Source organism: Odocoileus virginianus, chromosome 2 (genome assembly GCF_023699985.2).
Source record: "Odocoileus virginianus isolate 20LAN1187 ecotype Illinois chromosome 2, Ovbor_1.2, whole genome shotgun sequence".
NCBI lineage: Eukaryota > Metazoa > Chordata > Mammalia > Artiodactyla > Cervidae > Odocoileus > Odocoileus virginianus.
This window is the reverse complement of record NC_069675.1, coordinates 41,407,770-41,435,021: the sequence shown is the minus strand read 5'-3', so window position 1 is coordinate 41,435,021 and position 27,252 is coordinate 41,407,770. Positions and strand designations below refer to the sequence as shown.

At 35.6% G+C, this 27,252-nt stretch overlaps 1 protein-coding gene across 4 annotated transcripts in view; it reads right to left on the bottom strand.

The window, feature by feature from the left end:
• Positions 1-555: 555 nt before the first annotated feature.
• Positions 556-27,252, bottom strand: part of PAPOLG (poly(A) polymerase gamma) — a 32,529-nt gene continuing 5,832 nt past the window's right edge. For 2 of the 4 annotated variants that reach the window (XM_020909054.2, XM_070478730.1), the window contains exons 4-23: positions 23,223-23,304; positions 22,880-22,989; positions 20,993-21,046; positions 19,064-19,175; positions 16,840-16,929; positions 16,070-16,208; positions 15,466-15,538; positions 14,591-14,711; positions 14,168-14,252; positions 13,724-13,777; positions 11,861-11,980; positions 11,186-11,295; positions 8,652-8,773; positions 8,218-8,393; positions 7,756-7,844; positions 7,458-7,675; positions 6,828-6,893; positions 6,531-6,587; positions 4,785-4,879; positions 3,459-4,616 (exon numbers count right to left, since the gene is read on the bottom strand). In XM_020909054.2, coding sequence (XP_020764713.2) covers positions 4,397-4,616; positions 4,785-4,879; positions 6,531-6,587; positions 6,828-6,893; positions 7,458-7,675; positions 7,756-7,844; positions 8,218-8,393; positions 8,652-8,773; positions 11,186-11,295; positions 11,861-11,980; positions 13,724-13,777; positions 14,168-14,252; positions 14,591-14,711; positions 15,466-15,538; positions 16,070-16,208; positions 16,840-16,929; positions 19,064-19,175; positions 20,993-21,046; positions 22,880-22,989; positions 23,223-23,304 — 2,193 coding nt within the window. In that variant the 3' untranslated portion in view covers positions 3,459-4,396. Of the gene's footprint in view, positions 3,011-3,458; positions 4,880-6,530; positions 6,588-6,827; positions 6,894-7,457; positions 7,676-7,755; positions 7,845-8,217; positions 8,394-8,651; positions 8,774-11,185; positions 11,296-11,860; positions 11,981-13,723; positions 13,778-14,167; positions 14,253-14,590; positions 14,712-15,465; positions 15,539-16,069; positions 16,209-16,839; positions 16,930-19,063; positions 19,176-20,992; positions 21,047-22,879; positions 22,990-23,222; positions 23,305-27,252 lie in introns of those variants that run through there. The other 2 variants (XM_020909057.2, XM_020909058.2) reach the window with 2 other exon arrangements.

Sequence of the window (27,252 nt, the reverse complement as noted above, 5' to 3'; positions counted from 1 at the left end):
AGAAGTCCTTCTGTTATCCATGGCTCAATCCATACAAAAGGCTTTGCTAATTAGCTTAATAAATGTCAAGTGTGTTTCCACTGGGGTCGTGAGTGGCTTGCTAATATCTTGATGCAGACACAGGTTCTTATTTGTGAATTCAGTACTAGATTCAAGATAGGTGTGCTGACTACAAACAAGTCACAGTTCATTAACAAGAAGGTGACAAGATCTGTAGCTTGTACTTCTGTGGACGGTACCCAAGATCTGACTGCTAAATGCACTGCTGTTCAGCCATTAGCAGAGAAGTCTGCTTGCCTGATGCTGACCAAAAGGGTGATAGAATTTTGCCCCCAGTGTTTGAGGCAGATGCTACTGCTTGCTAATGTTTAATCAGATATTCTGTGTAAGGCAAACTGAGTATGAGCTTTGCTTTTGTGTTAAGCAGATAGTGAATCCCATTATCTGCCAAAGAGTCTGAGGTAAATGACCAACTGGTTGTCAGTCTGAGAAATAAATAAAGACATCTGGTACTTTTAAGTTACTCCCAAATAATATCAGTCAATCACCAATACCTATTTATCAAAGCAAGTTTATTATATTACTTATTCCAGACAGATAATGAGGCTTGTGTGTACAACTAAGAAATTAAGACAATCCAAATAAAAGGCAGGAAAAATTAATATGAATTACACAAACAGCTAACTAGAAAGGAGCAGCAGCTGCATTCATTTTACATTAACACTGTGAAGTGATGTAGCACCATTTACCTCAAATATATCCTAAGTACTTTTTAAGGTAATTACTTGGGTCCTTGCTAAAAATGCAGCAATACATTAAAAAATTAGAGCAAGCCTGATAATCTTATGTTCACCTAACTTCAAATATAAAATTCCAGAAAAAAATAGGAAATCTGGGAAGGCTCTGACCTTGTACAATTCTTTTAAAAAATCCTAAGGAAATAGTTACCATTTTTTAGACTGGCTTTCTTCTATTGCTTGCACTATATTCATCATTATTATCATGACTTAAATTCCAAGCTTTGGAAGGTTTAATAAGTAGTTATTTACGCACTTGTATAACTTTATTAAAAAAAATTTTTTACACTAAAGTTCTATTTATTGGTCTGTTCAATTTGAACCACAAACATGGAGGAATAAGAAATTTAAGGCTACCAAATCAAAGGATTAGAATCTTTAATTATTATTTTTTTAGGATCTTTAATTATTAATTCTGCTTTTTACCATTTCTAATGATTATTCTAAGCTATTCTACTGTGATCATTCCTATGTTGAAATTTGTTGGTTTGATCCTGCTAATGAATTGAAGTTAACATGAAGACATTTATAAATCCAATCATAAGCCTTTTTCTAAATACTGACAATGTTTCATCTGAGATACATAAAGAAACTTGAAAAGAGAAATTCAGTATTCCAGAGTCTTTCATTAGCCCACTTTACTAGTTAAGAGCCACAGTACGTTTTCAGAAATATACCACAGAAAAATCTTAAGAAAATTCCAAAGTTTGGGATTATTCAATCCTGTAAAGCTGTGGTCCCTAACTTTTTTTTTTCTTAGTGTCGTGAACCATTTTGAGAACTGATGAAAGTATGAACTTCCCCTCAGAAATATGCATATGAACAAAAACTTCTTATATATATTTGCAAGGGATTCCCTACAGTCCATGATCTTGCAAGTTGGGAGTTCCTATTTTGAAGTGGTGGACACTGTGGAAAATAAGTTTAGCCCATTTTGACACTGTTCATCTTCACTTCTCTGTGCCTATATAGGACAGTAAGCATTTTAATATTACCAAATTGCTGTCTTGAGACAAAAACTCTTATTGTGAACACAGTCTTGTAAAATCCTCTTCGCCTAATTTTACGAGGTTTTAAGCCATGTATCCTGTCTCTCAAATTAGTTAAATCCCTAAGGTTTAAACTAGCAGATAATCATTTCTTTGATATATATTATTCTTTAGAGCCAGTCATTGAAAAGTAAGATTAAAATTTAATACCGTCACAAAAATGAATGTGTTGTCTACATACAGGTTATTTGACTTTATAAAATATATTTCTAGTTATACTTGAAATAAAACACATCTTAGAATCAAACACATTCACCTAGTGCCTCTGAACATAGCACACAATCACAGACCATTCCTTCTCCCTCTTAACTTACTTGGAACCCCATCTCCTACCATGGTAACAGAATGTACAGCTGACCCTTGCACAACGCAGGAGGTAGAGGTGCTGAACCCCTCATCCCAGTTGAAAACACGTGTACTGCTAACTCTGTCTCAAAAACTTAGGAATTGATACATGACTCACCCAAGGGCAGGAAGCTGAAACAGTTTGGATAGAATCAGGACTCAAACCCTAGTTCTTTTGATTCTACATACTGTGATCTCTCCTACTTAAAGATCTGTAAGATAAAAATACAAGTATTATATTTACTGAAAAAATATGTATAGGTGACATATAGGACCTGTGTAGTTCAAATCTGTGTTTTCAAGGGTCAACTGTACTGATTGTTCTACCTACTGTCTGGGATAGAAAACACTTCATTTCTGACCAAACCCACCATCTCAAAAGCATCTCATCAATACCCCGAACCAGTCAGCAAACAGGTTGAAGAATGCGGTCTCTGAGGAGTTAAACACTCGGCCATGTCTTTAACCCCAAGTCGAATGGACAATTAAAACAAGAGATATGACTATACTATAGTACAAAGGTTAGGCCTGTTGCTTTCTTATTAAAGAGAAACTCCACTAGTTACTCCAAAGAATTGGTTTACATAGTAGGTGAAACTTGGATGTATGTATGAAGAATTCTTAAAGCCCTTAAAGAAGTTTTTAATGTTTTGAGTCACATGACAATTATTCAGTCCTTTCATAATCATGCACTTCTGCTCAAATAGAATATTTATAAAACAAAGCTCAAAATACCTGAATAAAGGAAAAGGGTCAGCTAAAAAACAGCTTTGCCAAGGAAGCTACCATTTGGTCATGGGACTTCATTCTTGTCTTTTCCTATGTAAAAAGTAAAAAAGGAACAACCATTGTTTTCTCCTTGCTATTCTTTAACTTTCACAAAGGAAAACTTTAGAGGTAAACACTAGAATTTCCATTTCAGAGATGTAGGCAGAGGTCAGGAACAGGAGGGGAGAAGAAGGATACTGCTCTCTGATAATTAGAATTCAAGTTATTTCAGCTCATTGGTAAAGGGCTTGCAAGAGAAAATGGACTATGACTCCAATGGCTAAATGGCATCCCGTGTGTCCTGTAAACTATACAACTAAGGGCTTCTCCCTGCACTATTCAAATATACCATTTTGTTTTTCCTATTAGACCTGCTAAATGGTGAGTGCAAGATGAGGAAGGTAATACATACCAGCATTCCTGGCTGTGTAATCTATACATTTTCATTTTAATTCAAGCATAATCCATATTTAAAAAATTAGACTAAAGAGAGACAGTAAAGGTTTTAAAGTTTTCTCTTTGAAAAGATGGTATCTTACAGTACATACAAAAATACTCTGAAAATACATACGACTTCATTTACAAAACACTGAATCAACATATTACAAGAATTACATGGTTGTGGATTTCAATAAATGGAGCATGCATTCATGAAACTTAAAAAATATTAAGAAAAGGACTGAAAAAAGCAGTGTAAAAAAAGACAACTCATATTTAAATAAAAATTACAAAGGTCCTGAGCCAATTAATGGTTGGTAACAATGTCATCAAAAATGCCTTTAGATCTCAATAAAATCCACTGCTTATTTCTGCATGCCTAGTCCGTGAAGAAACTGAAGTTGTGGGGGTACGTAATGGTCAGGAATTATCATGCCAAGTTAAATTGTACACGTCAAAAATACAAGTTTGCCATACTTAAAGTATCTTTATTGGTGATGCCGGATTGAGTTGCTCCTCAGTAAAAAATACCAGTCAACTAACAAGAATGGCATGAGATAGGTTATGTAACAATTTCACCGTTCATATACTGACTTTCAGTATTCTGGTTATATTTTGATTCTTAATAAAGATGCATTTCAAAGGCCTCCACAGGAGGCAAAATATAGAGAATTTATGGTGCCCAACTCTTATGTAATCACTGGACTAATCCTCCCTGGTAACTATGCAACATTTGGACAGAAAGGCACAAAAAAATAAAATTTAAATATTTCATGTGCCAATCTGAGAAAAAATAATTTAAATCAACAGAATAGACAAAAAGTACATCTACACAAATGAGGAAAGCAGAAAAGATACCTCACATTCATTTATCTCAGGTTTCACAAAGTGGCTTCAATGCTAAAGTAAATGTGTTAACATTTGGAAAATTACAAGGCTTTTTTTGTGTTTTTTTTTCCCAATTTTTTCAGTTCTATACAATGATTACAACATAAGACTTTAAAAAAAGGGTGGGGGGGGGTCGGGTCGTGGATATTTCAGGACTTGTTTTATGAGTGTCCAAAGAGCCAAGAACTGGTTCCCATAACAGAGAAACAAGCATCGAAAGTTAAGGCAGTAAAACCTCCAACGCAAAGTCATAATATTGCAGATGACAATTTGATAGCAGGTGATCCTCAGAGAAGTGTATGTAGCAATCAATGAGAGAATGCTACAGCATCTGCAGGTCAAAGTGTGAGAGTTCAAAAAACACTTCAAGGTCGTTAGGCGGATGACTGTAACTTTCACCTTATCTTATGTGTGACAGCTCACTCTATTTTTAAGAGTGGATGCATCTATACCACTAAATGATTGCATATTCACTTTAGTAAGGAGGCACTGCTTTTACCGATTTAGGGTCAGCCGAATGGAATTTTTGATGACACGGATGTTATTTGCTGGAACTGGAGATGATGAATCTGGTAGTTCTTTGCTGGGCAGTCTCTGTTAGAAAGAAATAGAAACAAAGAAGGAAAAACAAATGCATATTATAAAGGTCCAGTGAGTAAAACAGTAACAAAAGTCTGAGTTTTCTGCCAAGAGCTCTAAGTTCCTATACACTCAAGTATGCATTGAATACTTTCTCCCAATGTTCATAGGTACTTCTTGTTTGGGGGACTTAAAAACAGGTGAAAAGCAAAGGGACAGGGAAAGGGCAGAAGTGGAAGGGCTGTATGAATAAAAAAGAGGGCTGTGTAAAATCAATCGACACTTCTACACTGAGAAATGCACAAAGAACAAAGTGCTCCTCAGAGTCAGGCAATGGTAAAGAGAAATAGGAAGACTACGGTCACTAAACACGAAATTCTCAGGGTGCAAGGTGAGAATGAGTGTGTGATACAGAGGGAAACTTGATATCGAGTTATAGCTCTCAATTAGTTTCTGTACAACATTCATGGAGAATAACCCAACTTGTAAGATAATTAAGTTTTTAGGAAAACTGACTTTGCAGTCAGGGTAGGTAACTTTAGTGATGGTACAATTCAGCAACATCTCTATGAAGGCTTTTGAAGACACTAAAGATTATTACATAATGAAGGCAAGTCTATGAAACTGAGAAACAAAGATAGAAACCTAAAATACAGATAGTTGTGTGATGGAAACAGTATGTTAGCTTCAAGTCATTAAGAGAAGACTGCAAGAAGTAATTCTCCTTTCACGTTACCTTGGCTAAACAATTATATCATACAGGCATCCATTAAAAAAACACGAAAAACTTCAGACATGCATAAAAGAACGGACGATGAAGATGCCACAATGAAGACTCAGACGTTATTAAAATTTTGCCATAGTTGTTTGTGTTGTACCCCTTGCCCTTTATACTTGAAATCTTTTAAAGTAAAACTCAGACATTTCATTTCACACTTTTAATATCTACCTCACACTTTTTCTTCCATTACCATACATTATATAATTATACACCTCTATTTTTTATAACTCGCTCTTATGTTAAACTGTACAAATTCTACAATAGAAAGTATGAGGATATTTTCTAATTTGCTTCAGAATTGCCAATACATGCTGGGGAATCTGGCAGGGTGACAGCTGACTACAATGAGAAACACGAGCACCTACATTATTAACTAAAATGTTAACCCCTTGAAAATATTTAAATTAAGATTTAGGGGCTCTTTATCTTTAGCTCATGTTTCAAAGATATTTACTCTATACACCAGTATATTTGGTTCCTCCAAAATATTAGTAAGTATGGTCCCCAACTATCAAGCCTGATTTTCATCAGTAAGCAATGGGGTACAACAAAAGACTATCCGGTGTTGGTAGGAATTACTGTGCTGAGCACTAAACTGCTTCTTTAAAAATAAAAACATAAGTTGAACATACCTTGAATAAATCATGAAATCTTGAACAACCCCCTCTTTTCTAGACTTTTGAGATACATACGTTTAGGCTCATATACTCTGCTATTTCCATCCCCAACTTGCAACTACACTGCTGATATGGAGGACACGGACAAAATCTTACTAGCCCTTTCCTTCCCCTAGTGCTACACTCTTCTTAATGAGCTTTTTGTACCTGTAGATTACCTATGAACTCGTACCTGTGTATTTTACTTACAAATTAGACTATCTGTTACCTTTTTGCGTGATGTATCAATAGTTGGAATAGGCATACATTCTCCTCCAATGGCATCCTAAAAACAGAATTACATACAAGTGAAAACTTTCCTATATGCAAATATTTATTTCTACATGATATAAGTCATAACTAAAAGTTAAGAGATAAATCTGATCTACTTTTGAATATAGTACTTTTCCTGATACATGACTCTTTAAGTATTTTTAAGCACACTTAAAAATATTAATATACTTTAATATAATAACATAATAATATAATATATATAACATTAATATATTAATGTTAATATACTTACCACTGATTTTCTTTTTCTGTCTTCAGCAGCATGTGATTCCTTAAATGTTGATTCAAGTCGAATAAACTAGAATATAAACATTAAAATGAGGTGCTATTATTACCTATTAAATAGGTACTATTTATTTATAGGTGCTATTTATTACCTATAAAACCATATAAGTCTATATAAAATGAGAAACTAATTAGTGACCAGGCTAATGTCAAAACTATTACAAACAGGTTTGGTGAGCAAAGAGAATTTAAATCAGACTGAATTTAATTGACACCCTTAATTTCTATAGTTTGATCTACTGAGATGATAATAGAATACTTATACCACCACCTACTGGAAGCAGAGGAGATCACCATTATAGCTCAATAAATAGTTACTAATAATGACTTTTACGTAAGCCAAGGAGAAACTCAGACTAATCATTCAAATTTTTAGACACATTATTGATTTGAATTCAGAATGAACAATTAGTATTATCCTATTAGGGTTTAGGGAAATAGTCTTTTTAAATGGTCAAATCCTAATGGAATACTAAGGTAACTATGAAGAACTATGAGCTTCTTTAGCACTATTTTTAAGTTTTACTTTGAAAAAAAAAAATTGACCACAGAATTACCACTAACTCTGCAATCATACCTTTTCTATGTCTTTCAACCTCTTAGAGGACCCATCTACAGATGGGGAGTGGGGTCTTTTAGGCGTAACATTCTTAGTTACATTTGACATCCCGTTTAGATGTGGCTGCCCCTGGACAGGGTTGTGAGGTGTGACCCTAGGAATGACATTTCGTCCTACCACTGTAGGAATGGTACACACAGCCGGGGGTGATACAGCTTTTAATGCAGAGTCGACTTCTGAAAAGGAAAAAAGAAAGGTTTTAGTAATTAAATACAGAAGTAATAGAATCATAACTAAGAAAAGTGTAGATACCTACTTGCACCGATGACAGGAATAGATAGCCCTTGAGCTGGCGGGACACTCAGTGGCTTTTCCACAATTACAGCAGCAGGCTCAGCGTTATTCCTATAAAAAGTGTTAAACTGTCATTATTAAATTATTTAAGTAGTATGTGTTTAAAACCTTAACTAAATGTTTAAATTACTTCTTTCAAGTACTCCTACTTTAAAATTTCACCAAAGGAAGAAAAAACAGTGGGGAAAGGAAGAGGACCCAGTGAGAATTAACAGGAAAAATTAAAAGAGAAAACCTGGACATTTCTGCTTACTTACCTATTAATATTCCCATATATTCATAAACCTAGACCACATCCCACAGGATTACCACAAACTGTCAAGTAATTCTAAATAAGAAACTGACAGATATTTAGCAAAAGTACAGAAGTTTACATTATCCTCAAATAAACTGAAGACTGAAAGGAAAATTTTGAAATACAGACCTCTCTGTCTCCCCTGAAGGAGGAATATCAGGCTTGGAAGGCTTGTTTGCAGACACTGGGGAATTAAAAGGTGTTTCATTATCAGTGTCTCTGGAGCTGTCCAAACAATTGCTATCCAGAGATGATCTTTTGGATTGAGGTCCACTTGAACTTCGAGTGACATCAGATAGACTTTGCTGAAACAGGGGAAAAGCTTTTAGGATTTCAAAAAGTATATGAGAAAAATTGTTTCAATTCTGAAGTACATATAAAACAAAAGATATTTTGTGATTAATGAAGGTTAAGATTTTAGTCCTAGATTGAATTGCCTGTACTTTCCCAATTCCCTGTACAGCACCCAAACCTTCTCAATAGGTTTGGGTGCTGTAAAAATGCAGATTTAGGCCTAGGATCATGTGTCTGGGTTCAGACTGGAGAGGTGAGTACAAACTCACCTTTTTCTTCTTCTGAAGAATTTCTGCGGGAAGGTAGTGATGAAGTTGTTTTTTTTTAACATGAGTTGCTTCAATTTTCATTCCTTCCTTTAGCATGTTTATATTGTTTGCTTGTCTGTACACTGTAACAAAAGTCAGTATATTTAAATGGGAAACTTCTTTCTAAAGAAAGGGTGCTATTTTCTTTTTCTAAAATATGTACCTTCAATATCTCCACATCACTACACAAAAACATATTCTTCTTACAGAACAAATACTTCCAAAACATTTTCACATCACAATCCTTTTCAAGTACTGACTAGTTTCCTCATGTCCAACTTCTAAGACTTTCCCATAATCAAATCTCACTAACAAAATTAATGTATGGAAAAAAGTTTTCCTAAATCTGTTTTTCTGCTATTTTCCCTAAGGGCAATCTCTTCTCATAACTACCAGCCCAAATCTGAGCTAATCCTAATACCATATATACAAGATGCAATTCAAGCTCTCCTCCTCCATGAAGTTTCTTTTACTACACAAGTCATAGACTGTTAGACGTGAGAAACCATCTAGAAGTACATCCTTATCATGCAGGTAGGTAAACAAGACTCAACAGCCTTGAATGCCCTGCCAGTACTGAAATACACATAGCCCCAGATTCCCTCTCTAGTGCTTCTCACTCCTTGTAAGAAAGTCAGTTTTATTAACTACTATATAAATTATTTAGTGTGTGTTAACTGTGAATACTCATATGATAAGCTAACTGGAGAGGGTTCGGAGGTTTTTTCTGCACAGTATCTACCGGGAAATGTAAATTATATTATCTCTTGGGGCCTCAATATCTCTACCTGGAGAACATTTTATAAACCTGTAATAAACAAAGCTTCCCAACCCCTTCCTTTTGGAAAAAATGAGTCCAAATTAGAATTGAAAATTTTATATCTATGTTTTCATTCCACATTGCTTATAAAAGAACCCTCAGGAGTGCATGTTCAATGTGCAAACTTCTGGCTCCACTCTCAGAGCCTATGATTCAGTAGTTGTAAGGTGATGCAGAGAAACCTGCATTTTCATGATAAATATGAGTGCTAGTTCAAAAGAAAAACTCAGATGAGCTAACCAAGAATATTAATAGTATAAATGTAGTTTTCACATGATTAAGACAACTCCACATTTATAACAAATATATTAAGATATTCCACAGAGGTGGTCTTAGAAGATGTGAAAGATTCTTTTCATTGATTCTGAAACATATTCAGCAAGCCTGTATTGACTGATATTTATTTCATGTAAAATAAAAGTCAAAAAACAAGTAATCTTTATGATTTTGGTTATAAACACTGGCTGCACAAACGAAAAATCACCTATAGAGTTTCTTTAGTCTTCTGTTTTAAAGTTAACACATTCATATGGTACAAAACTCAAAGGATTCATATGTATACAGTGAAGTGACCTCTGTAAGACACACCCAATTAGGTCCTTGACCTAAAAGCATTTCTGCCAGTTTCTTTTATTAAAAAACTAAGGCTATGGTTTTTCCAGTGGTCACGTACGGATGTGAGAGTTGGACTGTGAAGAAAGCTGAGCACCGAAGAATTGATGCTTTTGAACTGTTGGTGTTGGAGAAGACTCTTGAGAGTCACTTGGACTGCAAGGAGATCCAACCAGTCCATCCTAAAAGAGATCAGTCCTGGGTGTTCACTGGAAGGACTGATGCTGAAGCTGAAACGCCAATACTTTGGCCACCTTATGCGAACAGTTGACTTGTTGGAAAAGACCCTGATGCTGGGAGTGGTTGGGGGCAGGAGGAGAAGAGGATGACAGAGGATGAGATGGTTGGATGGCATCAACGACTCGATGGGCATGAGTCTGAGTAAACTCCAGGAGTTGGTGATGGACAGGGAAGCCTGGCGTGCTTCGATTCATGGGGTCGCAAAGAGTTGGACATGACTGAGCGAATGAACTGAATTGAACTGATATATCCTTCCAGAGATAGTCTATGATTTTTTTTTTTCAGGTCGATAATAAAAATTTAATAGTAACATCATAAAATAAACAAACATATAAAAATCAATTATTTAGTTCTGGATGTTAGAAATAATATACATAATAAATTCAGCAGAGTACTGATAGTGCTGCAAGATAAGATTTTATGGTTCAAATTATATATTATGTCAATCAGACTGTTTTGTTCTCAGGGTTTCCAATATTCTGCTTTTATTACAAAAAGCATCTGAACTTCAGACATCTCTAATGATGTAATACCTGGCATACATAGTCTATGATTTTTAACCAAAAATGCATGCATTTCTTTACCGATTTATATAAATGATACTATACTATACCTACTGGTCTGCACCTCCCCCCTCCCTCAAGAGGTCTTGTAAGTTGTTTCATCATGCCTTTACTAAGGGCAGCGTATAATTTCATAATATAGATGTTTCATGTTCATTTAACCAATTGTGGAACTTTATAAAAATACAGCCAGCCTAGACAGAGGATACTGCACTACAGCCAAGAATGAGTGCCACAGCTCTATGACGACAAAGTCTTACCTGTATCAGTAAACGACTGTATATCATATGTCAAGTCTATATTAACACTTTCTGCATTTTCTACTCTCCGAAAAATTATTCCAAGGAACCACATTGATACATAATTGTTGCTATAAAATAAAATGTAAGAATTTCCATTAATTTATAATAATTTTACAGATGCTCTTTGGTAATTAAAACTTGGTCTCTGTGGAAGCACAAATACAAATTTCAATGGTTTGGCCAAATTCTTAAACACTGTTAAGTTATCCTGTGTTATTATAGCAGATTAAATGCTTTGAAAATGACTAACTAAATATCTATTTAAGGATGCTCCAAATATTGGCTGTGATGGACCTTTTTGCTGAGGTCTGCGGGCTACCAACATAGCATGTACTTGGTTGTTTTTTTTTTGGCCTCGTCATGTGGCTTGTGAGATTTCAGTTCCCCGAACAGGGATTGAACCTGGGCCCTGGGCAGTGAGAGTCAAGAGTCCTAACCACTGAGCCACCACGGAATTCCCAACATGTACTTGGTTTTAATGCATGATCACTTATGCTCAAGTATATGATTTATCATTCTCCATCCTCCAGCAATAACTGCTATGTAACATGGCAATCTTATAACTGATCTTAAATATACATATGTCAGGTAACATTATTTAAGAAATAAAATATTAAAAAATAATTAACTTACTCTTTATGATGTTCCTTATTTCCTGGGAATGATTGGGGATTTACATGGGCAAGAGTAATAAATTCATTCCGTTCCAAATTTCCCACAAGTACACGTATTTTAGATTCTACTAACCCAACCCTAAAATAAAAACACAGACAAGAATTTTCAATGTTAAATGTGGAAGCTATATCCAAGTAAACCAAATAGCATATAAGCTATGATGATTTTGTTGTTCAGTTGCTAAGTTGTGTCTGACTCTGACTCCATGGACTGCAGACACGAAGCTTCCCTGTCCTTCACTATCTACCAGAGTTTGAGCAAACTCATGTCCATTGAGTCAGTATGCCATCTAACCACCTTATCCTCTGCTGTCCCCTTCTCCTGCCTTCAATCTTTCCCAGCATCTGGGTCTTTTCTAATGAGTCGGCTCTTTGCATCAGGTGGCCAAAGTATTGGAGTTTCAGCTTCAGTCCTTCCAGCAAATATTCAGGACTGATTTCCTTTAGGATTGACTGCTTGGATCTCCCTGCTATCCAAGGGATTCTGAAGAGTCATCTCCAGCACCACAGTTTGAAAGCATCAATTCTTTGGTGCTCAGCCTTCTTTATGGTCCAACTCTCACATCCGTACACGGCCACTGGAAAAACCACAGCCTTGACTATGCAGACCTTTGTCAGCAAAGTGACATTTCTACTTTTTAATATGCTAAGTTTGTCACAGTTTTTCTTCCAAGGAGCAAGAGTCTTTTAATCATGGCTGCAGTCACCATCTGCAGTGATTCTGGAGCCCAAGAAAACACAGTCTATCATTGTACTGTTTCCACTGTTTCCCCATCTATTTGCCATGAAGTGACAGGACCAGATGCCATGATCTTCATTTTTTGAATGGTGAGTTTTCAGCCAGCTTTTTCACTCTCCTCTTTCACTTTCATTAAGAGGCTCTTTAGTTTCTCTTCGCTTTCTGCCATTAGGGTGGTATCATCTGCATGTCTGAGGTTGCTGATATTTCTCACAGCAATCTTGATTCCGGCTTGTGATTCATCCAGGCAAGCACTTATGATGTATTCTGCATATAAATTAAATCAGCAGGATGGCAATATACAGCCTTGACGTACTCTCTTTCCCAATTTTGAACCAGTCTGTTGTTCCATGTCCAGTACCAACTGTTGCTTCCTGACCTGCACACACGTTTCTCAGGAGGCAGGTAAGGTGGTCTGGTATTCCCATCTCTTTCAGAATTTTCCAGTTTGTGTGATTCACACAACAGTCAAAGGCTTTATCGTGGTCAATGAAGCAGAAGTAGATGTTCTTGTGGAATTCCCTTACTTTTTCCATGATCCAAATGATTTGGCAACTGGATCTTTGGTTTCTAAATCTAGCTTTATGTGTTCATTAAAAAAATTCAGGCCAATGTATTAAGACACCCTGTTAGGATATCATTCAAGTAAATGAAAAGTTACTTAGTGAATTGTTTCCTCTCCTTTCTTTTTCAAGAAGGACCTATCTGTTTAATGCTCTTGATCTAAAATACTGCCTTTTAGGGCCATAAAATAGTCACAACTGGAGCATGTGTGTATATATGTGTGTCTCAATACACATTATGGTTATATACTAGGTATCAGAATCATTCAAATCCCTCACAATTTTGCTTAAATCTGACTCTGAGAAGTGACAAAAAGCAAAAGTCTGTGCATGTATCCTTATCTCATGTCAGTTTCAACTCTGAAACATTAATTTGATGGCATTTCTGAAACACTGATACAAGTACAACAGTCACTATAATATTTAATAACTGAAAAGTAAGAAAGTGTTTTAGAAATGATAAAGCATCATATAAATATGTTATCATTACATAGTAGGCAAAGAACTTGAAATGCCTTACCACTCTAGATGATTTTCTTCTGTTGATGCACTGGCAGTCAATACTATATAATGTCTGTGAAGAATTTTCAGCAACAATCGGGGGGAAAAAACCAGAAATTATTGTTAAGAGTCTGACTTTCCATCATTACTTTTTCTTTCTCCCTCCCAATGAACAAAAAAGCTAACACAGGCACACATTTATGAAAAGTGAAACATGCTCTGATTTTCACAAAATTAATTCTAGACCCTCTAATTAAAAACAATTCACTAAAACCAAAACCCCACAAATACTGGGTTGATACTACTAGAGTACAGACTTTCTTATCACCTAGGGTTTCTGCTAACCTATTCTCTACCTCACTTGAACTATTCAAGTGACAAATGTCACCTATTATGTATTAACTTTGTAAGTTTAATATTCCTCTTCCTTACACACACACACACAATGCAAAATTTCAAATACCTATACTTTTGGAAAAAATTTGGTGGCTCAAGTAGTTTGGACCAATCTGATTTCCCCTGAAGAATTTCATCTGTGACTGCAAGACCTAAAGAGAGAAAGAAACACAGATTCTGAAAACTCAGCATCATAGCTCCTGTATTACCCTTCCCTCAAAGCTCTAACTCCATCAAATCCCTAAGTTAAAAAAATAAAGTATAAATTTATTATGTTCTTTCTTAGAAAACAAAACTCAAATTTCAACCAGACTGGAGTGGCTTCATTTTGGCCTTTTAATATTATCACATACTTTGCAAAACCAATTACTGAAAAAATACACATCTGAAAGGATTTTTAGAAATAATAGGCATAACTGCAATAGAATAAAATTGTTGTCAATCAAAACTTGTGGGAATATGTATAGGGCAACAGGGCTAACAGGTTTACCTTGTTTAAATTCTTCTACCATTACTGTTCGAGTTGATGTGGACACATTATACGTAGAATTCTGTTGTGGGTAGGCAGGGGTGATTATGGGCATGAGATGATACCTATCTGATGGATTTACCTGTGAAATTAGAAGCAGAATAATTGATCTATTCTCCTATTTCAGTTGTCCTCACTTCATTTCCCCAAAAGTCTGAAGAATATGAAATATATTTTAATACTACATTTCCTCAATTCTAAGAAGAACATTTCCCCTCCCCAACTACATTTATTTCTGAAGTCAGATGTGTATGGTAGTCAAACTTAAAAAAAAACAACTCTGCAAAATTTTATTTTTCCCTTGAAAAGTTTTCAAATTGATGGTACACTTTATAAACAATGGTCTTTTAGAACCAAGGAAATATAATAGTAAGTGCAGAGGATTATCTGGTCCAAAGGTCCTCTATCCTCTTTCCACACCTTCCCCCTGGTTACTCAGGAATCAGTACTCTAAAAGCAAATTAAAATGCAAGGTGAGAGTTCTGCTATCATGGGACCACGAATCTGCTTTAACCTGCACAGCAAAGTACATGTTTTATATATGTCGGTATTTTATTATTAATAACTAATTACTTGTAAGACAGCTTTAAACAATAGATTATGACATCCTGGTTGATACAACCACTCATCAAATCTTATACGGGTGATTTTTAATGCCCTAATATTTGGATCAGCATTGGAGACACAAATCATCTGCACCAAAAAACACCACAGAAGGAGGGAAAGGACTATAGTTACACAGAAGGAAGATGAACAGGAACAAGGGGAATTATCCTTAACTAGATTTCACTTTACAGAAGTGTCCTTTTCCTAGAAAGCTTTAATAAGTTACACACCCGAGGATCCCAAACTGGCAAATTCAAATTGCTTTCTTCTGGTTGCTTCAGCAGCACAGGATTTGGCCATTCCCTAACATGAAATAGGAAAATAAACTCATGTAAGACGTCACTTCAGGAACTACATGAAATATTAAAAGCTGCTTATTTTAAGGCGGTGCTCTCTGAAAGGGCGAATACTGCTTTGCCCATTAACTTTAACTAATTTAAACCTGAATTTTTTCTTTCCTTCTCATTTGCTTTCATAGACTTAACTCTGATAATTTAGTAACATCAACAGCTAACATTTACCGAGAATACTCCTAATAAATACATGCAGCAGCTATGGTTATTATCTCTCTTTTACAGACGAGATCTTAACCTATATAGAGCTAGTAACTGGCAAAGACCACTCTCACTAGCTAAAGGCCCACATTTACAGACCCCCTAGAAAAAGCACCATCTGGTGTCCCATCATTTCCTCAAATTTGATGTTTAAAATATAACTTTTAAAAAGGAATGTAAGACAACAGGAAAACTGTAAGCATAACTCTTAAGTTTCCAGATAAGTATACACATACGCAGAAGTTAGTAAGCAGAATAAAATATGTATATGACTACTTACCATTTGGAAAAAACTAAGAAGAACTTATGAACTAAAGTAGAAGCTGCTGCATTTGGATATAATTGGCAAGTTCTTGCAACCAGCATTGCCCAGGAGACACCACCAAGGAATCCCAGCATGTTGGAATAAATACCACGTCCTAGAAAATTAATATAGTTGTTAATTATTGTTAGGACCTACTATCCATGACATTCACGTATAAGGAACAGCTTAAAGTTTAACTGCTCTCCTAAGATTTGCTTGGAACTCTTTTCCATTATAGAAACATTAAAATCAACAAGCAGACCTTCATGACAGGCTCATTCTTGTTAGTAACCCTAAGTCACTCATCTTATCTCCTACTTTGCCCTCCAATACAGAGTGCTGTAAGGTAAAAAGAAAATGTTAAAACTATCACTGTAGGTTCCTCCTTTAAAAAATTTACTGCACACCTATTATATACTAGACGGCTGACGATAGAGATAAAGATGATCAAGATGGTTCTGCCCAGGAGAACTCGAAGATGAGTAAGGATTTTACTCTTCAAGTTCTAACTCATTCTAACTCCCTGGCTGAAACCTAAGAGTCAGGGGCTTTTAGTTTTCACCTATGGAAGAAAAAAAGAGTCACTCATCAGAGAACCAGAAGCATCACATCTGAAAAAGAAACAGCCCCTGCAAAACCTACTGTACTTCAATCCCCCACAGTAGTTTCCTGTGTCTGTCTACCATGAGCAACTGAAAATTGTAATTTTATAACTCAAGGTAAAATTAAAGACCTTGTATACTTACGTTTTGCCCATAGTTTAACTGCTCTTAGGGTGAGTCTGAAAGTTTCTTTATTTGGCACTAAATGCAAAATTTCATCAGTAACTCTACATCCTGAAAAACATAAAGCATTCATTTTTCATTATGCAACAAATTCCAGTTAATTCAAACAGCCTTTTAACTTCAACTCTCAAATGCTAAAAATACCAAAGATAATAAACTATGAAGTTTAATTTCTTCATGTACTTTCAATTTAACCCTTATATAACAGAAATCACTTTGCTTATAAAGAATTAAACAGCACATGGGTAATACAATCTAATATTAAAATAAGAGATGAATCTGAAATATTTTTTTTTTTCCACATCTGTCTTTACTGTTATTCAAATGCCTCTAAGTTAGAAAACTACTACTGCTTTAATGCAAACCTTATCTACAAATACTGTAATCTATTGCTGCTCTCTGGAAATATAGCAAAACATAATGATTAAGTTAAAGAAGATACTCTAAACCAGTAGTTCTCAAGGTGTGGGCCCTGGGGACTCTTTTTAGATCAAATCTATTTTTGTGACACTAATGTGTTCTTTGTTTCACCATGTTAAATTTGCACTCAAGGTGCGAAACCAGTGTTGGATAAAACTGCTGGGATCTAAGCAGTGAATCAAAGCTGTGCCAACAAAGTGTACCAGTAGACGATATTATCTTCACCACAAGTTTGCAGTTAGAAAACAGGAGAGGAACTTGTGTGATGTCTGAACGTGTTCAAGGTAAGCTAACTATGTTCTTTTTTTCAGGGAACATCAGTTTTAGTAGGAAGAATGATTGACAGACAACAGTGGTTATTCATTTTTGGGTGTTTAAGCAGACATTTCATAAAAAATGAACAAAATGAGCCCCTCACTTTTAGAAAACCAAATGATGAAATTTATTGCAATAAAACTTGAGCTTTCAAGTAAAAATCAGAAGTTTGGACAACTAGTATTTGCTACTGTGAGCTTGACAGTTTTCCAAGACCTAGGCTTTTCTGATGAGATTGGTGGTGACAATGATGAATGTAATTTAAAAAAAATTATTTTATAGTAAAATGTGTGTTAATATTTAGAAGATCCAAGTAACTTTGTGAGCCAGTATTTTCCACATACCTAAGGCATGATAAGACTGACTCATGCATGGGTAAAAGATCCATTCAAAGAATCAGACACACCAATAGATTTTAATGTAACAGTGTACAAAAGTTAACTGATAACAGTTTCAGGTTCTACATTCTAATCAACATGTAAAACAGATCACTTTTAATTCCTCAGAAAAGGGAACAAATTACTGACGTATGCTAAAAACATGGATAAACCTCAAAAACATTAAAGTGAAAGAAGCCAGACACAAAAGACCACGTATTATATGATCCCATTCATATGAAATATCTAGAAAAGGCAAATCTACAGAGATAGAAATGGTTGCTGGTGACTGGAGGTTGAAAAGGGGAATAACTGCAAATGGGTATGAGGGATCATTCGAGAATGATAAAAAATGTTCTAAAATTCTACTGTAGTGTAAAACTGTGAATATACTGAGACTGCTAAATTATACACTTAAAAACGATGGATTTTATAGTATGTAATTATACCTGAATAAAGCTGTTAAAAAGAAAACAAACTGTCACTGGTCAAGTTTTGGTGCAGTATTAAATATCCACAATTATGTGAAAGGCTATTAAAATAACTCCCTTTTCCAATTACATATCTTTAAGAAGTCAGATTTTCTCCCTATGCTTCAATCAAAGTAAAATTTTATGATACTGACAATAAAAGCAGGTATGAGAAAATATTAGTCACAAAAATGCCAAAAAAACCCTGCCATTCTCACATAAAAATATATCTATATTCACTTATAAATGGAATTATAGCTATTTTTAAATGGACTAAGTAAATATCTTAAAAATTTCTCACTTTTTATTTCTAATATGAAATATTGATAAATATAATTCACATAAATGGAAGATTTTGGGGGGTCCTCAAAAAATGTTTATAGAGTGTAAAGGGGTCCTGACACCAAAAAGCCTGAGAACCACCTCTATAAACATTTCAAATTTGTGTTTTATGATGGTTAAATGTGATCAGATTACTTGTATGAAAAAAATTACATCATTTTAAACTAAGTTAGGCTAATTCTTATAAAAGTTTTGCAAAAAGATCTCTATTTGTGTAACTGTTTTCAAGCAGGTTTCTGAAATTTCTTTTTGGAAGCTTACCATTTAGGCTGCGAATACACCTGATATCAAGGCTTCTCAGTCGAGAGTCATCTCTTAGATCTAAATTTTCTGATATGGTCTGTATTGCCAATCTTGCAAAGACTAAATCAATCTTTGGAAAAAAGAAAAGCAAGAGAGAAATATTACTTTCTCCTAGTCCATTCTCCCTGTCTTTCCCATCTCAAAAATGTGAAAAGTTCTAATTACTAGTTTGGTAAGTTCTACCAAAATTTCCAAAGGCCTATGCAGGCAACACCACATTGGAAAATCACTGCAAAGTTTTGGGAGAACAGTTTTCAAATGAAGGGAAAGCATTTTAATTTTGCCAAGCATTTGAAAAAAAAAAAATCAAAACCATATGAGTGAAATTTCTAGATAAAGATGGCAGATTCAACACATTTACATTCATTTCCTCTTGAAAGCCCACTAAAATACTGGCAAAATTTTGTTTTGTTGTGTTCTAGTGTTATTGTTTTTAAAGGCATAACCCACTACGCAAAGAACACAGTGGGAGAAAACAGCAAAAACTATGAAAGCTGGAAAACAGATGGACAAATGTAACAGACTGAGCAGATCTAAGAAAGCAGAGATAAAATGTATCTCAGAAATAAGGACAAGAAGCTGTAAATAAACTCATAAATAAAAAGGAACATTTAGAGAATAAAGACGTGTTCTTAGAAAATAAAGTATGATGGCAGAAATGAAAAACAAGAGAAAAGTTTAAAAGATGAGACAAGCCCAAAAAGCAGAACAAAATATGAAGACACAGTTATAAGTAGGAAGGAAAAGGTTAAAAAAAAAACGCAGTCCTGGGGGTTCAAAAATGTTAGAGGAGTTCCAGGAGGACAGAAAACAAAGGCAGGAAACACAACAGAATTCAATACAATTTCCAAGAGGTGAAGGACAGGTATTTCCAAATTGAAGGAACTGAGTGTCTTAGCACATCTGTTTGAAAAGATACATAGCAAAACAAAGTGTATTACCATGAATTTTACAATGATGAAGACCAGGGGGAAAAAAGAAAACCACACAGTGGTCAAAAAGACAAAACAGGTCACATACAAAGGATGAGGAATCAAATTGGTTTCACATTCCTCAAGAGAGTATGGGAACAAGATGACAATGAAGCAAACAAGGCCTTCAAAATCCTAAGAAAAATTATTTCCCACTATACACAGCCAACATATCAATTTGGTGTGAGAACAGAATAAAGACATTTTTAAAATGCAAGATCTCAAAAATATGTGCTCTTTTTAGGGAAACTGGTGGATGAGTGCCTCTAAAAAGAGAGCAAGTCAAGAGAAAAGAAAACAAGAGAAGCAAAAGGAAATCCCAGATCAGTGAAGAGAGAAGTCAGAATAACAGCTGTGTATCTCTCATGGAGGTCAATCAGAGTAGATTTGAATAGATGAGAAGAATCAGTGAGATATTTTTCCAAGATACTAGTGACAGAACACCTGAGAAATCCAAATTTATTTAATGGAGATTTAGACAATCAGGAGAGACTGAGTTTGAATTAGTAAAAGTATAAAAATCAAGGAGACAAGACACAAAACATTAACTTCGAGAAAACAAAAGTCACATAACAAAGAATGGTAACCTAGTACATTTTGTGCTTAGTTTGGAACAGTATTTATAAGATCATAATAACAAAAACAATGAATACTGCTCTAACTAAAACTATAATAATATAATTATTTTAGGAGATTATAGGAATGAGACAGATGTGTATAAAAATAATGAGGGCAGGGATGAAGGATGGTTCACCTTCCATGGTGAGGAAGGATTCACCATGACTAGACTATTTAATTCCTTAAAATACAGGCCTTTGTAAATCTGATTTTTAAAAAATACAGAACAGGACCAAAAAAACACCCCATACAGGTTAAATAGTTCAACTGTAAAGTCAGAAAAATAGATAACACTTACTTCAATTCCGTCAAATTCAAATTTTATAACAGGCACAAAGGCATCTTCTACGGCCTGCAAAAGAAGAAAACAATGACAACAAATAAGGTGTAATCTTTTCTCTGTCCTTCTCAAATGCCAATAATGCGAATACTTTTTCTCCCAATTTCTAACTCAGTAGAAAATATGAAAATTTTCTTGGTTTCTCATTCTAGGTAACCAAGTACTTCAACTCTTGACTGTGTTATTTAAGATATGCAAAATACCCATCCGAGTAGTTATCTAAGTTATTATCCTCCTAAAAATACTCATCAGAAACTGGCAGGGAAAAATGCTATCATCTGGGTATTTACTATTTGTTGGAACTTATATTGAAATCTGATTATTTACCAAGAGCACTAGTGTAAATAACGTATCAGATCTCATGACTAATTTAGCAAAAAAACCTATACAGTTTGGATTTAGTAGGAATGTTTCTCTCGAGCCCTCCTAATCCCTCCACCGAGTGAATTCTTAGCCTCCTGCTCTATTTCCAGAAACCCAAATAACAAGATCCTCTGAGCTTCACCTTATCCAAGCACTTGAAATTACATTAAAACCGTTTGTTGGACTTGCCTGGTGGTCCAGTGTTAAGAATCTGCCTGTCAATGCAGGGGACACATATTCGACCCCTGGCTGGAGAAGATTCCACATGCTTTGGAGCAACAAAGCCTGTGCCCCACAACTACTGGGCCCAGATGCCTAGAGCCTGTGCTCTGCAACAAGATAAGCCACTGCAGTGAGAAGCCAAGGGCTGCAATGAGGAGTAGCCCCCCAACTCGCCACAACTGAGAAAGCCCATGAGCAGCAATGAAAACCCAGCACAGCAAAAATAATAAACAGATAAATAAATAAACCGTTTGGTTTAGTTCCCCCAATCCCTCCATCCCATAAACTATGTTTTGTTCACTCTTGTATTTGGGGGACTAAGGCCATATTGGATGAATCACTGGTGTTGGAATTTTATTTGCTGAGTGAATAGCTAGATATACACACATAAAGTTACTGATAGAACCTTACACATAATAGCAGCTACAATTTGATAGGCATCAACCATTTACCAGATATTACAGTAACTGATTTATGTTAATTATCTCATCAATCCTCCAAAAAACTTTATAAGAAAGTTATCACTAGATTGTCATTTTATAGCTAAGGAAACTGAGACTCAGAATAGGTAACTTGACCAAAATCCACTATTTAATATGTGGTAGATTTTAGACTCAATCAAGGTCTGTATAACTAAAAAGCTCATGTTTTTATATATAATGGAATATTACTCAATCTTAAAAAGGAACAAATCTGAGTCAGCTGAACTAAGGTGGAAGAACCTAGAGCCTGTTGATACAGAGTGAAGTCAGTCAGAAAAACAGAAACAAATATCCTATGTTAACTCAAATATGGAACCTAGAAAAATGGCACTGGTGAGCCTATCTGCAGGGCAGACATGGAGAACGGACACAGAGTGGACACAGAGTGGGGAAGAGGTGAGGACAAAGTGAGACAGGAACACTGACACACACCACCATGAGTAAAACAGGCAGCCAGTGGCAAGCCGCTGTGTAACACAGGGAGTTCAGCCTGGTGCTGCGACAACCCAGAGGGAGGGGATGGGGACGGGGAGGGAGGGAGGCTGAAGAGGGAGAGGACACATATCTATACTTCCGGCTGATTCACGCTGTTGTGTGACAGAAACCAGTACAACATTTTAAGCAATTACCCTCCAATTTTTAAAAAAGCCCATGTTTTAAATCACCATCCATTAGTTTAAGATATAGCAACTTTTTAAATATATCAATCATCACAAGCCCTAGCTTTTGCTATTATTTGTTAACAAATTCAAAATATTAAATAACAGAGGATACTTACTCTTAAGTTTCTAATGCCATCTTGATGTTTCAACTTTTCAAAAAAAGACTGAAAAAAATCAGATCTCTCCACATGTCTTGGGGCTACACAAAGTGCATCAATGTCAGCTCCTGCAAATCAAAGTATTATTAAGAACAGTATATTGAGTATGTATTACATTTTTGTAAACAAAAACATATGTACAGAAGAAACTATGTAAAATGAGTATAGGAAAATGTTAACACTGATTAACTCTGAGTGATGAGATAATGGGAATTTTTTCCCCCTGTATTTTCTAATTATAAACAATAAATAAGTTTGTTATTCAAAGTTCTTACCAGTTAAAACACAGAAAAGAAATTACCTTTGGTGTGTACTCCAAGTCTATAGGAGCCAAAAGTAAAAATTTTTCCACCAACAGTAGCCACAACAGAAGGTGGAAGATTCTAAAATAAAATAAAAAATATAAAAGGCATTCAATTATTCAAATTATTTCACATTAAAACTGCCTAAGTGCTCTAATAAACATTGGCGAGGATGTGAAGAAAAGGTAATCCTTACAGACTATTTATGGGAATGTATCAATATATTGGTGCAACAACTATAGAAAACAACTGGAAGCTTCCTTAAAAAAACTAAAAACAGAACTACCATATGATCCAGCAATTACTGGATCACACTCCTGGGAATATATCGGAAGAAAATAAAAACATTAATTCAAAAAGATATGTACCTTCATGTTGGGTACATATCTAAATTGTAACATATATAAATTGGGAAAGGAGTATGTCAAGGCTGTATATTGTCACCTGCATATTTAGCTCCTATGCAGAATATATTATAAGTGCAGGGCTGGATGAATCACAAGCCGGAATCAAGACTGCTGTGAGAAATATCAACAACCTCAGATATGCAGATGATACCACCCTAATGGCCGAAAGCGAAGAGGAACTAAAGAGCCTCCTGAAAGTGAAAGAGGAGTGTGAAAATGCTGGCTTAAAACTCAACATTCAAAAAATGAAGATTATGGCATCTGGTCCCATCACTTCATGGCAAACAGATGGGGAAACAATGGAAACAGTGATAGACTGTTATTTTCTTGGGCTCCAAAATCACTACAGATGGTGACTGCAGCCATGAGATTAAAAGACACTTGCTCCTTGGAAGAAAAGCTATGACAAACCTAGACAGCATATTAAAAAGTAGAGACGTCACTTTGTTGACAAAGGTCTGTATAGTCAGGGCTGTGGTTTTTCCAATGGTCATGTACGGATGTGAGAGTGGGACAAAAACAAAGCTGAACACCAAAGAATTGATGCTTTTGAACTGTGGTGTTGGAGAAGACTCTTGATACTCCCCTGGACTGCAAGGACATCCAAGCAGTCAATCCTAAAGGAAATCAGTCCTGATTATTCATTGGAAGGACTGATGCTGCAGCTGAAACTCCAATACTTTGGCCACCTGAAGCGAAGAACTAACTCACTGGAAAAGACCCTGATGCTGGGAAAGACTGAAGGTGGGAGGAGAAGGGGACAGCAGGGGATGAGATGCTTCGATAGCATCACTGACTCGATGTACATGAGTTTGAGCAAGCTCTGGGAGCTGGTGATGGACAGGGAAGCCTGGCGTGCTGCAGCCCATGGGGTTGCAGAGTCGAACAAGATTGAGCAATTGAACTACTACCCTCGTGATCTTAGCAGCATTATTTATAGTAGCCAAGACATGGAAGCAACCTAAATGTCCATCAACAGAAGAATGGATAAAGATGTAGTGTGTGTATGCACATGTGTATAATGTAATAGTACTCAGTCATAAAAAAAACAAAATTTTGCCATTTGCAACAACATGGATGGATTTCAAGGGTATTATGCTTATGTAAGTCAGACAGCGAAAGACAAATATTGTATGTTATTACTTACATGTGAATGTAAAAAACAAGTGAATATAACAGCAAGAAACAGACTTGTAGATACAGAGAACTAATAGTGGTTACCAGTGAGGAGAAGGGCACAACGGGGTAGAGGATTAAGAGGTACAAACTACTATGTATAAAATAAAGTACAAGGACATACTGTACAGCACAGGGAACATAGCCATATTTTAAAATAATTTTAAGTGGTGCATACCTTTAAAAATTGCAAACCACTATGTTGTACACCTAACATTTATATATTGTAAATAAACTATACCTCAATTAAAAAAAAAACTGCCTAAATGCTACTGATATACACTACATTTGTCAAATTTAGTGAGCTGAGATTTATAGAATTTATTTGATTGTAGCCTGAAGTAATGAAGGTATTCTCAGAGGACAGACAAAACAAATTTGTGTCCAGTATACATGCATACATGGGCTTCTTTGGTGGCACAGTGGTCAAGAATCTGCCTGCCAGTGCAGGAGACACAAGATCCCTGAGTCAAGAAGATCCCCTGGAGGAGGAAGTGGTAATCCATTGCAGTATTCTTGTTGGGTAAATCCCATGTACAGAGGAGTCTGACACACTACAGTCCATACAGTCACAGTCACACACAACTGAACAGACACACACAGATGCATACATCTCTCTCACACTCACACACACACACACACACACACACACACACACACAGATGCATATATCCCTATCTTAAGAAAAATATTTTCTATCATTTGACCTTTGTCCCCTTCAACTGCCTGTCGCTGACTCCTTGGTGACTCTCAATAGTAGAACCCTCAACTACTAAATTAATGCACTTTCAGCTCTGTAGTTATCACAGTTGACTAATTCCATCTCCCCTTTAGTTCTTGTGACAGATATGCTTAATTTCTTGATTCTAGCTCCATAATATTTCTGCAAGAAAGTGGGGTCATTCTTAAAATGATCTCCTCATGAGAGGTAATCTAACAACTTTACATATTTTGGGCTGTATCAGAATTACAATGCTACTTTTCACCTCTCTAGAGCCAATTCTAACTGCCCATCAGATATTTTCACTCACACTTTGATTCACTTCAGTAACCATGACTGAAACCTAACAAAAAAAAATCCTATGATAAACCAGGTATCCCTCCTTCTGAGTTCTCTTTTTCTGTTCCTCATTTTCCTTACTGCCCATACCTATAAACCATTGTTCTTCCTGGATTACTAATTCTTAAATTATATCCCTTACACATCACTTCCTCCCCACCCACCTCCATTCTGTGCTATTTAACAGTATCATAAATTATTCTCTTGCCATTGGTCTTTATTTCTAAATCCCATTTTGTAAAAAATTCACTGGCTGATATTTTTAACTCTATCACATAACTCTTTTGCTCGAAACTTGCCAATGCATTCTTTTCTGGATACTGACCCTTGGATCCTAAGGACTTCCATGGTATGCTCTTAAGGATCTTTCTTGCCTTGTCTCTTGATATTCCCTTCTGAAGCTCCAACTGCCAACATGTTACATAACCTATCCTTCCCATTGCATTTGCCATTTTCCTTGCCTCAAATGGGCCAACGGTTTGGTGGCTCAGCTGGTACAGAATTTGCCTGTAATGCAGGAGACCCGGGTTTGATCCCTGGGTTGGGAAGATTCCCTGGAGAAGGGAATGGCAATCCACTCCAGTATTCTTGCCTGGAAAATTCCATGGACAGAGGAACCGGGTGGGCTACATACAGTCCATGGGGTCACAAAGAGTCAGACATGATTGAGTGACTAACACTTTCACCTTTGCCTCAAATGCTTGCTGTCCTTTCTGCTATCTCAATTCCATCTATTTTTCAAAGTTTACTTCAAGTCCCACTTTCCTCATGAAGCTTTCTTTGATTACCCACCTCCTTATAAGAAGCTCTTTTCCCCTCCATGTGCTCTTTCATACTACATTTATTTTTTTCTTCCCTGTATGTTAATTCCATCACTTCAACTATATTTACATTCCTTGAAGGTGAGAACTATGTCTACTACTTCTACGCATTTCCCCAAAATGCCTAGTCCAAGTTCCAAAGAGTTGTATCTGCTAATTAAAAATATATGTATACCAGGATATTATGTTTGTCACTTTCTCTGTTTAATGGGTATGTTTCAAGAGTACCACAAATAATTTTATAGCTAGAAAGGAGTTAATAAAATTATTAATGACGAACATGAAACAAAAGGATAGAGAAGCCCTGTTGAGTTTACCTCCCCACTTTGAAAAGCATGATTCTTTAATGATTTATGAGAAAGTGATAAACAGTAAAAGATTTTCACCACAAACCACAGTATTTAACTAAAATGATTTGGAGTTCTAGATTGTTTAAATATTCCAACTATGCACAGAATATTAAAATGATATTTGACCTAGCTCAAATCCTTTTGATATTTTCCATATAAAATAGGTATAAATGATAGAGAATTATGGTATTGAAAATGACCAATCACTGTGTCTA